This window comes from Pituophis catenifer, unplaced genomic scaffold, assembly GCF_029215685.1.
Source record: "Pituophis catenifer annectens isolate HBS135680 unplaced genomic scaffold, rPitCat1.0.hap2 SCAF_4, whole genome shotgun sequence".
NCBI lineage: Eukaryota > Metazoa > Chordata > Lepidosauria > Squamata > Colubridae > Pituophis > Pituophis catenifer.
The window spans coordinates 49498969-49511698 of NW_027256884.1; the positions used below are offsets into that span (position 1 = coordinate 49498969).

At 38.7% G+C, this 12730-nt stretch overlaps 1 protein-coding gene across 2 annotated transcripts in view; it reads right to left on the reverse strand.

Moving 5' to 3' along the window:
• The window catches only part of CTPS2 (CTP synthase 2), a 159796-nt gene that overhangs the window by 38640 nt on the left and 108426 nt on the right, over nt 1-12730 (reverse strand). For both annotated transcript variants that reach the window (XM_070943707.1, XM_070943708.1), the window contains exon 14: nt 8269-8365. In XM_070943707.1, the coding sequence (XP_070799808.1) occupies nt 8269-8365 (97 nt within the window). The remainder of the gene's footprint in view (nt 1-8268; nt 8366-12730) is intronic.

Consider the following 12730-nt stretch of genomic DNA (forward strand, 5'->3'; position numbering starts at 1 on the left):
GGCTGGCCCATAGATCCTCTCCTCTCCCCTTCTCTCCTTCAGCCTTGCCTCACAGAAACGCCTCCTATCCTATCCCCTTCTCTCCCTCAGGCTTTCTAGTCCCTTCTTTCCATGAGGCTTGCCCCACAGAAGCCTGTCCTATGCTATCCCATTCTCTTCAGAGTTATTTTCAAGTTGGGAGGGGGAGTAGAACATCTAACTAATTAGCATATTATAATATTATAATATGCTATTATATATAGGAAATACTATATAATATAGGAAATACTAATGCTCTGATGGTCATTTCGAAAAATCCTTTCTTAGTGAGCACCTAGAAGCCAAGAGGAACATAACGTGGCAAATTTCAAGTTTGTAGGCTTTACGTTCTGGAGATTTCGTGATTAATGTGAGAGTATTTTTCACTTTCATAAATTTAGATTAGTATCCTATCTAACCTAATGCTTCTGAAAGGGTCTCTGAAGGATCAGAGCTGAAAGGCTTAGAGCATATACAGAGTGTAATCTAATTCAGCTTTTGTTAATTGCTGTTGAAAGAAGCTCCATTGTAACCTAGCATGTTGACTGTATAGATAAAACTTCTAGGTGAATTGTCAAGCTTAGCCTAGCAAAGTAACTTCTTGTGAAAAGTAATTCTGTCAAGTAACCTTGCTTGTAACTGAAAATGTATGTTCTCAGCAATAGCATTCCCTAACAAAGCTCTAATTCATATGCCAGAAATTGTATTTTCCCCCCTTCTAAAGTCTATTGTTTTCAGAGCACTGAGAAAAATGATGAAATTCGCGTCATATGAAATTATGTTTCTATAGCAATGACATTCTGTGCAAGCTGTGTGAAGTATAAGATGTTTGGAAAAGTTTTTTGCGTGCACCTGCTTTTCTCTCTGCCGGTAGTTAAGGTGAAAGACAAAAAGATGGTCAAATCTTTTGCTTTCTAGCTAGAAAATAAAAGCTGATTATCAGTAACCTCATGTTCAGAGTTTCATTGGACTTATCAGATTCTCAGCTGCCTTCTGAACAGCCTGGGCCTCCTATTCCAAAATGTTGGAATACATGTTAGAATGTATTTTGTATTGCAATGACTACAGAATTATTCAGCCAGTAGATGGCAGTGTTTAGTTTGCATCTATGGTTATAATCTATGGCTCCTTTATGTTCTGAGGAGTTTCCTGTGACAGTTAAAAAATAGTTAAAAACCGTTAAGCAGCAAGGCGATGATGACTGTACACTGTACATTTTATTTAATCTGTATGGTTATGTAACTAATCTGTATGGCTATGTAATAATCCTCTGCTACAATTTCTATAGAATAAAACAGGATTCCTATGGAATAAAACAGAATTTTCCAACAGGATATGGGCCCAGAGTGAGGGTGTATAACCCAGAGATAAACCCAGTATAAACCCAGATTAGAGGATGAAAGAGTCCCTGAAAGGATTAGAGCATACAGAGGGTGCCTAACTTGACCTCTGATTCCCTGCTGAAGCTGAGCTCCATTGTGCCATCTGCATAGATAAAGCCTCTAGGGCAATTGTGGCCCTTTTACAACCTGTGGACTTCAACTCCCAGAACTCCTGAGACAGGCTGTCTCAGGAATTCTGGGAGTTGTAGTCCACAGGTTGTAAAAGGGCCACAATTGCCCACCCCTGCTCTAGGTGAATTGCCAAGTAGCTAAAGTAACTTCTTGTAAAATGCAAAATGTGGATTCTGCTTGTTTGCTGTAACTTAAAATGTGTATTCTCAGCAACCTAATGAGATAATAATAATGCTAACAATGCTCTGAATTATATGCCAGAAGATTTATTTCTTTCCCTTTCTAAGGTCCATTGTTTTCAGAGTGTTGAGAAAAATAATGAGGTTTGCATGATATGAAATAATGTTTCTATAGCAATGACGATCTATGCAAGCTGTGTGAACTATAAGAAGTTTGGAAAAGTTTTTTTTTTTTTTTTGCATGTGCCTGCTTTTCTCTCTTTGCCTGCTCTATTTTAGGTGGGAGACTAAAAAGGGTCGCCCAGTTTTGCTTTCTGCAGAAAATAAAGCTGATTATTAGTAGCCTTGTGTTCAGAGTTTCATTGGATTTATCAGATTCTGAGCTGCATTCAAAAACCTTACAAGGAGAAATATAAAATTCAGCACAGAACAGAGTAAATCAATCATAGCCAGCTACAGAAAATAAGTGCAAGATACAGCAACAGAAAAAGAAGACTGCAATAAAATAAATAAATAAAAGAAAATGGCCAGTAACACAGGTGAAGCAAATATTTTATTTGCAAATTTGACAAACCAGAACTACCAGTCTTGGAAATTTAAGATGAAAATGCTGCTAATAAGAGAAGGCATATTGTCCCCAATTTGGGTCTGAGTCAGTTGCCGAAGCCGATGAAGAACACCAGGTAAGAGGTGCAGGTTTTGTTTCCTTTTATTGAAGCACTCGAAGAAAAGGGGTCCTAGCTAGAAAATGCCAAGGAACCTCAAACAATAGAATTAAGAAAACTTATACATTTTCACTAAAGTGGAAGGCAGGATAAGGCAGGATATATAAAACAAATAATCTAATAAACATTTTAGTAATGATCTAATAATTGTCCTATTGGTCTCTAGCTGTCCCTATTCCTAAACCTTGGCTAATGAATGCTCCAGGAATTTTCTAATACACGTTCTATTTGCTCCATGCCATCCCTATTCCTAACTTCTAGCTGAGGTATACAGGATATCTAACTCTTTGTTACTGTTATCAGTACTGTAACCACCTAGAATTGATACAAGTGTCACACATGTATATTCTCTGTGAATAAAAATTATTTGTTCTTGCCAATCAGATTCCACAATTACAGGCATCCCAGTTTTCTTTCAAGTGCATGCCATAGCCTTGTTTCATTTTACCAGACAGCCCATCAGATACATGGAAATGTATAAATGAAATTGGCCAGAACATCCTTCAGATGAGTGGATAGAGAAAGATCAGAAAGCACAATCTCTCTTAGCATAGAAGATGATCAAATCATACATATATGTAAATGTGAAACTGCTAAAGAAATGTGGGAAGGATTACAAAACATGCATGAAAGAACTAATCTAAGAAATAAACTGTATTTGATTAGAAAGCTATTCCAAACCAAGCTGATGAAAGGCCAAGATATGCAGGATTATATAAGGCACACCTTGGAAATGGTTAAACACCTCAGAGGCACAGGAGAAGAAATAAAAGATTTTCATGTTGCAGCACTATTAGTGGTTTACCAGAAAGTTATGAAATACTTGTCACTGCGCTTGAGGCATGTCCAGATGATGAGCTAACATAGTAATATGTTAAGGGCAAGCTTATGGATGAGTATAAGCATACAACAGAAAGCACTAATACTGTAGCGATAGTGCTTCTGTCGCAAGTCTGTTTTAAAGATGACAAATAGGAATAAAAAGTTACAGGAAGCAAGAAACACACAAATGCTTTGTGTGCAAGAAAAAGGGTCATTTAAAAGCAGATTGCAGAATCTGGACAGAATGCAAAAATTACAAAACGCCAAAAGTTTAAAGAAAAAAAATTGATTTTGTCTCAGATAATGTATATATTTTTCAATCCAAAAGTTGCACCTATCTTTGAAAGCATGGTGTGTTGATTCAGGAGTTACGAGTCACATGACAAATGACAGAAATTTCTTTACTCACCTTGACCACAGTAAAAGAAAAAAAAAAATCGCCACATCTAGTGGGCAAATAATAGAATAAGAAGGAATAGGAGAGGGTTTTGTTTACTATCCTATTTCTCAGAGTGTCACCAGAAAGATACTTGTGAAAAATGTATGTCCCTGCTCTTGAAACTAATCTTTTGTCAGAGGAGAGGAGAGGAGAGGAGAGGAGAGGAGAGGAGAGGAGAGGAGAGGAGAGGAGAGGATAGAAGCTGGAAGAGACCTTGGACGTCTTCTAGTCCTGCCCCCTGCTCAAGCAGGAGAACCTATACAATCTCAGACAAGTGTCTCTTCTTAAAAATCTCCAGTGATAAGACAGCCCATGATTTCTGAAAGCAAGCTGTTCCAATGGTTAATTTTCCTTACTGTTAGGAAGTTTTTCCTTAATTCCAGGTTGCTTCTCTCTTTGATCAGTTTCCAACCATTATTTCTTTCCTGCCCTCTGGTGCTTTGGAGAATAATTTGACCCTTTTTGTGGCAGCTCCTGAAATACTGCTATCATGTCTTCCCTAATTCTTATCTTTAGATTAGCCTGGGTGTTGGCAACCTGCAGCTCTGGAACCACATGCAGCTCTTTCGTCCCTCTGCTGTGGCTCCCTGTCGTGTGATCTCACCACTGGCTGGCACCACCCCTCGCCTTCCCTTCCCAGTCACTGGTCTCCTGGCCTGAGAAGGTAAGGGCGATGGAGGGGGATGGAGACTTGCTCCATATTCCAGAGTGGGAGAGAAGGCATGGATTTCCTCCACCTTCTGTGTTCCCAACTTGTACTGAAGCAAACCAAACGGGCTGGGATCTCCCAGCCTAAGTGGCACACCAAGCCTGCTTGCAAACTCCGCTGAGTGTGGCTCCAAACATTCAGCTTGCACGCCCCTCCTGGCTTTGTCCCACCTGTGGTGGCACCCGCCTCCACCTGGATAGCTGAGCCCTCCCTTCTGCAGCAGGTGGGGGGGCGCTTGCTCAAAGGCTCTGCCCACTTCTCACTGCCACCATCTGGCCCCCCTCTGCCCCCTCTTACCAGCTGGCAGGAAACACAGTGGCACTGGTAGCTGGAGCCTTCCTTGGACTGAGCAAGGAGACCCCTGCATATAGAGGTCAGCCAGCGCCATTGCGATGGCAGCAACAGGTAAGGTGCGCGCCCTGCCTGCTCCACTCCCACTGGCCAGAGGTGGGGCTCCACATTGTCCCTTCCCAGCCAGAGCACCACATTTGTTTGCTTGCTGGCCACCTCTGAGGAGGGAGCTGCCTTCGGCCCACCAGGGCCCCCACCGCAGGGGGGGAGAGGGAGAGGGAAGGCGGGGAAGTCTCCCTGACAGGATCCGGGTTGGAGTTGCCTTATTTTGCGTGGATCTCCAATGCTTGGCTTTGTCTGCCAGCCTCCACTCTCAATCCACAGCCCAAGTGGTTGGATTCACATGACACGTGAAGCTGGGCAGGAGAGCACGGATAGATGGATGGATGGAGAGATGCATGGATGGATAGATGAGACAAAGACAGAGAGACAGGGAGAAAGAGATGAGAGAGAAAGAGAGAGAGGGACAGGGAGAGAGAGGGAGAGAGAAAGGGAGAAAGAGAGAAAAAGAGCGAGGAGAAAGAGAGATGAGGAAGAGAAAGGGAGAGAGAGGGAGAGAGAAAGAGAGAGAGGAAAGAGAGATGAGGGAGAGGGAGGGAGAAAGAGTGACAAGAGAGAGAGAGATGAGAGATAGGGAGAAAGAGAGATGAGAGAGAGAGGGAGGGAGGGAGAGAGAGATAGAGAGAGAAAGATGAGAGAGAGAAAAAGAGAGAGATAGAGAAATGAGAGAAAGAGAGAGGAGAAAGAGAGAGGAGGGAAAGAAAGAGAGAGAGAGAGAGAGACAGAAACACCTGTTTCCCATAGAAAAGAAAACACTGGGAGCTACAAAACCTGGGTAGGCATGGCTTGGGGGGGTCATGTGACTGGGTGGGAGTGAGTGATGTCAAGTTGGCCAAGCCCACCCAGGTTTTGTGGCTCCTGGTGTTTTGTTTTCTGTGGGAAACAGGTCCAAATGGCTCTTTGAGTGTTTAAGGTTGCATACCCCTGGACTAGCCAGACCCAAAATCTGCAGCCGTTCTTTATATGGTTTGGTCTCCAAGCCTTTAATCATCTTAGTTGCTTTTCTTTGCACTTTTTCCAAAATCTCAACATCTTTTATGTAGTATAGTGACCAAAATTGGTTGCAGTATTCCAGGAGTATAGTTTGCCAGTCAGCTACAAATCCATCTGGTGGTGATGTTGTCTATTTCACATTTTTCTACCTTACCAAGAAGTAGATTGTGGTCTAATTTGTCAAATGCCTTACTGAAATCTAAGTATACTATGTCCACAGCATTTCACTGGTTTACTAATTTAGTGACTTTATCAAGGAATAAAATAAGATTGGTTGGCATGATTTGTTTTTAACAAACCCATGCTGGCTACTAGCTATAACTTTATTTACTTCTAGTTGTTTGCAGATTTGTTTTTTTATTATCTTTTCCAGGATCTTCCCAGGTATTGATGTTAGATTGATTGGTCTGTAGTTTCCTGGGTCTGTTTTTCCCTCTTTCTTGAAGATGGGAACCACATCAGTCCTTTTCCAATCCTCAGGTACTTCCCCTGTGCTCCAGGATTTTTGAAAGATTTGGTACAGTGGTTCTGAGAGAACATCTGCCAGCTCCTTCAGAACTCTGGGATTTAATCTGTCAAGTCCTGGTGATTTATATTCATCAAGGTCAGATAGGTGTTCTCTTTTCTTGCTTATTTTAATTTTTATTTCTGGTTTGTCTTTTACAGCAGCTGTTTTGGTACACTTGGGTGTAATTTCTTTTTGCGTGAAGACTGATGCAAAGAATGAGTTAAGCAGCTCTGCTTTCTCCCTACTGCCTATTACTTCCTTGCCATCTTCTCTCTTTAATGGACTACTGTTTCCTTGACTTTTTTCTTGTTATTAATATGTTGGAAGAAACTTTTTTTTATTATCTATGACTTTTGTAGCAAGCCTTAGTTCATTCTGAGCCTTTGCTTTCCTGACTTCATCTTTGCAGATTGCTACTGATACTCTGCCTTAGTTATGTGTCTCTCTTTCCATTTTCTGTACTAATCCTTTTTGTCTTTCAGTTTGTTAGAGAGATCTTTGTGCAGCCATGATGGTTTCTTCTTGAATTTCTTGTTTTTCTTTTTCAGTGGTATTCAGTGTTTTGTGAAGAAGCTCACAAAACAAGATGATGTAGTGATCTTTAAAAGGGACATTTGTATCATCACAAAAGGGGATATCTTACTTGCAAAGGCTAAAATTACAGATAAACTATATCAACTGAATTGTAATCAGGAAGTTAATACTGCCAAGGAGGAAAAACATTCAAACTGCATTCATATATGGCACAGATGACTTGAACATGAAAGTCCTGATATAATGAAGAAATTAACTGAGAAAGACTATCCAAGTGGAATAAAAGAAGAAACCAGGGGAGATAGATAGATGGGGGAAGTTGGAGAGAGTCACTTATCTTCCTGAGGCTCAGGGCTGGGAAGGACCAAGTCTGAAATGTCTTGGGGTAGGGTGGATCTTTAGCTAATGACCAATACAATTTTGTTAACAATGTGAATTGCTGGGATTGCAGTCACTAGGAACAGTCATGCGGCATCTCACTTTACAACATAATTGCTTAGTGACCAAAATTCCAGGCCCAACTGTTGTCTTAAGTTAAGGACTATCTGTATAATTATATATTTAGGACTCTGATGATACCTCACCACCAATTGACAGAAATCCTCCTCAATAGGTTCATATAAATTTTTAAAAAGAATGGAGGAAGGGCCAAGTCTGGGGCAGGCAAAACAAGAAAATTCAAAGTATTTACCCTCTGCCTGACAACACTGATTGAAACCACCCACACAGGAAAAAGCAGAAGAATTTCAAGCTGATGACTCTCCACCAACTTCTCAACAGCTGTTCTGAAAGGAAGTGTTAAAAATGAGTGACTGTTGTCCAGAACAACTCCTCACATGTTTATAGATTCCAAGTAGGGATATTTAAAACTCTGTTGCCGGAAATTAATTTTGGCTTTGTTTAATCATGAACCCAATTCTTCTGATGCGACTGATCCCTTCCTTTCATCATCCTGCTTTTGGATAGGAGGCTTGTTTGTTCTTGATTAATTATTTGTCAGAAAGTGAAAGAAGCGCCTTGTTCCTGCTATAGTACCACTTGCAAGATAAATAAATAAATAAAATCAAAAAGTGAGAGAAATGCTTCCTTTTGTGTTGCTCCTTGAATGATGATAATGATAGAGATTCTGTTTCTAACAGACTAAGTCTCACATCTTTTGAAGAAGGGACCAGCAATAAGTAGTAATTGCATCCTTCAGAATCCTAATATGAAGGACAACTTCATCCTGCAATATCTCCTAGGTTTTCTAGTGATTTCTGAAAGCAGAAGTTTAACAGGAGTTATAATTAGGATTTAAGACAAGATATTGAATCTAATTAATATTACTCTTAAACAGTATGTATTTGAACAAGATACTATTGTTGGTATGGTTTGAACACAAAAGCAAAAGATCCAACCAAAGATGCCATGACTTACTTAACAAAGAATCTTCTGTCTTAAAGATAGTTTTTCTTTTCCCTAGTCTCATTGTTCCTCCCATGTCACCAGGATTATGTTCAGGCATATCAATGACCTTAAGAAAGAAAGAAAAACATGTTTGTATAATTTATGCTTCAGACAAACCAAACACATAGAAATTGAAATACATGCCTATAAATCTACTTATATTTCTATTGAAATACTGTATATAATAAAGCCAGGCTCACCAGCAACTTATTTATCACTGAAATCAAAATGGTAAACATATTCCTAGAAAAATTCTAGTAATCAGTCCTAATATTTAATATATGAAAACAATATTTATTCATATTTATACTGAAGTAAGATTTGTTCCAAAGCAGCAGTAAAACATGAAATATTATCCATGTTATATTTTATTTATTTTATTTTATTTATTTATTTGATTTACATAGACTCCCATCTCAAATACATGACTCCAGGTGGCTAATATTTCAGAAGACCTGATTGTTTTAATTCTAAAGGACACTAAAAGGCAAAGTAAAGTTTGGATTACAGTGGTAAAATTCTTTGGATTTAAATGCAGGGTACATTGTTCATATCAAAAATAACTAAAGTGGATTCACTGCATTAGTGACAGGACTGAATGCTTTAAATAATACATGAAAAGATTATCCTCACATCATACCTTAAGTTTCTGTAATTTTCTAGATTTAGAGAGCAAAAAAGCTTTTTTTTAAAAAACCTGAAAACTAACTTTTGTTCTTCATATTTAAGTAACACACAACAGTTATATTCTTGGGTCCACAGGTTTGATTCAAACATTACACTGAATCATAACTTCTTTTGTTCACTTTTAGCTTAAAAAAACCCTCCCTTTTTATGACTTGAAGACAATGGTAAACCACTTCCAAAAATCTTACCAAGAAAATTGCAGGGACCAGTCCAGACAATTGCCTGGGGCCAACACGAAGGCATGGGCACAAACACATATAGACACTTGATGGATTACAAATAAACAAACTAAGTTTTGGTCACATTTTGTATGAACCAAATCGGATGGTTACATATGCTTATGCTTTTCAAGTTCACAGACTGATTATGATATAATCAGACTCCTGCTAAATCTGACTGATGGCTAATGAAAGAGAAAGAATACAGCATTTACTCTTACTGAAAGATACCAGCTTAGGGCAGGGAAGTTGGTGAAGAGAACTTGGAAGTAGTTGACATCTGCCATCTAGAATGATCATGTATTTTTTTGTTCATAACCTATTCAATGGCCAAACAGGATTTTGAGAATAGTTTAAATGTAATAAACATATAAATAATTACAGTACAATCTAAACATAAAAGTACAATTATACATTCCAGTCAATATCTACTGAAAGCAACTCAAAATAGTTAAAATGCTAAAACATAGCAATATTGAAAAGCCCCCAAAATGGGAAAGTTTTCAGTATTAAATAATAATAATTATCCCTCCAGAGGGTATCTTCTACTGAAAAAGCTCTTTCCTCTGTCTGGATGATTGGATGATTACTAGAAGCCCTTTCTAGATAGGAATTACAGAGTGTGTGTCTCTTTTTCCTCAATATTTTCAAAACAGACCTACTTGAAAAGCACGGTGATTACTACATAACGCTTTCTTGAAAATGTGCATAGATTAGGACATTATCTAGATTAGATTATCTACAGGAGAATCTCATTAAGATAAGGCATTGTGAAAGAAGCCTAATAAGAACCAATTTTAAATTACCAAGATATGAAACCCACACAATGCTCCTGTAATTCAATCATGCTTCCAAGATAGTCAGCAAGATGAAGGATTAGACAATGTCTTAAACAGTAATAGAGTTGGAAGTGACCTTGGAGGTCATCTAGTCCAACCCCCTGCTCACACAGGAGACCTATACTAGGGATTTGAATCGCCGAATTGCTGACCTTTCTGATCAACAAGCTCAGTATCTTAGCCACTGAGCCACCTAGCCAGGTCTTGATCTAGCCCTCCTTACATGATAGCTTTCCTTCCACCTTGGTTTTAAACCTGATTGAATACATACCTTAATGATAACAAAGAATTACAATATAACTAAGATTTAACAATGCTTGTTTAAGGATAGTGTCTACATAAAGCAGAGTATATTCAAGGAGAGCAGGGGGAATTAATATCATTGTCATTGGAAGGTATGATGTATCATCTTACAATCTAATCTTAAAATTTAACAAAGGTTATACAATGACCCATTTTTCCAAAAAAAGAGGCCAAAAAAAAAAAAAGCCTCAAAAATGGGCCAAAAAAAAAAAAGCCCTGAAAACAGGATGTGCGGAGGCCAAAAAATGGCTGGTGGGTGGGTGGGACTTCGGTCTATAAGATGCACAGACATTTTCACCCCCTTTTGGGAGACAAAAAGTGTGTCTTATAGTCCGGAAAATACAGTAGCTTTTAACTCCCTGAATGGAAAATAATTAATACCAATCAGGGCCACTATGTGCAATATGACACATAATCTTTTTCTTCACCCCATTAGTTTTTCAAACAAATTTCATTTGTACGTTTATTAAAATTTTTGTTGAGGATGATGGGTTCATTTTAATGCACTGCACAAGTATATCAAGTGATTATTTTTTTAGACAGGAACTGCTTTCCAGCTAATTTACAATACTACAGTTAATAGTGGTGGCCATTACAGATAATCCTTGAATTACAAATGTTCACTTAGCGAATGTTCAAAGTTGCAATATCTCCGCCAAAAATACTTAGACCAGGTCCCAAAATTACATATATTGCAGCATAACAGTGGTCGTTCACACTTATGAACGATCACAGAGACACTGCAACATGCTACTTTGGTGCCACACTGACTGCCCAAGCTCGCCTCCTATACAGCCTTGCGTGCTGGAGCTGTTGAACAGCAGATGTGCAAAATCGTAGGACTCAGCTGAGATTTAGACAAAATGCCTATATTTGGCATTAAAAAAATAATTCGATAGGATATGATTTGGGGGAGAGATGAAAGAGAAGGGACCACTCTAACTTTACATTTATTGGATTGCAGCACAGTGTAAAGATACGATATAGAGTGTATATTAAAAATTCAGCTAAAGAGCACAGAAACAAATAATGTAACAAAAAGAAACAATAAATAGAAAGGAACATGTTAGAAAAGAGTATGGCATTAAACAGTGATATATTCATAAATCAAAAGATAAATATTTTTTTGTAAAATTGTAAAATTATCTGGACATTTTTCAGTGGGGTTTCAGGTTGGGACATAGTATCGATATGACATTGGTTGCACTTATTGATTACTAGGTGGTTCTACCATCCTGGCCCTCCTTGATCTCTCAGCAGACATAATCAATTATGCTATACTTCTAAACCAGCTGCAGGAAGTGAGAATGGGGAGTATGATATTAATGGTTCTCCACCTTTAAGACTGGTTATAGTTAGAGCTGGGGTGGGGGTAGAGAAGTTGAATCAAAGCTGCTGATCTGCAGAGTGCTTTAGGACCCAATACTCCCTGTTCTCCAGTTGTTTATCTACCTGAGGCTATAAGAGGAAGTCAGCTTTTAATTTGGCAAGATGTATTATCAGTAAGCTGCTGATACTAAGCTGTGCCTCTCAATCCTTTGCTGACCAAGTGAAGCTTTCAAAGTCTTGATGTAATACCTGGAGACTGTAAGGTCTGGTTAGAGAAGAACTGTAACAAGACTGACTGGCTGCAGATGTTTGGTCCTTCTAACATTGGGGACCTTTTATCTTTGGTTCTGAGCAGGGTTGCATTGGTTCACTCAGGATGGATGTGCAATCTGGAGGCCTTCCTGGATTTTTAACTCCTATTCAAGGTAGCAACTATGTCTAGCTAGGCATTTGTAGAAGCATAGTTTGTGCACCAATTGTATCCTTTCCTGGATTAAGAGGCCTTACTCATGACCATTCATGTCTTGGTCACCTTGCGATTGCACTATTGCAATGCACTCTACCTAGATCACTTAGTAGCTACAGTTGGTCCAGAATGAAACACTACAACAGTGATGAATAGGCATCACTATACCCAGTGATCTATTGTATGCTGTGCACTGTCTGCTAGTTTACTTCTAAATCCAATTTAAATTGCTAGTTTGTTTGTTTGTTTGTTTGTTTGTTTATTATTTATTTATTTATTTATTTATTTATTTATTTAATTTATTTATTTATTTATTTATTTATTTATTGCGATTTATATGCCGCCTTTCTCCCTAGGGACTCAAGGCGGCTTACAAAATGACAACTTCAATACAAATCACAATACAATACAAAATTAAAATCAGTAACCCAATTAAAAAACAATTTAAAATTATACCAGTGTACCCCCAAACGGATCAGTTTAATTGGCGGAAGAGCCACGTCTTCAGCTTGCGATGGAAGGAAAGAAGGTCAGGGGCTGTCCTGAGCTGAGTGGGCAATCCATTCCAGAGGGTCGGGGCTCCCACAGAG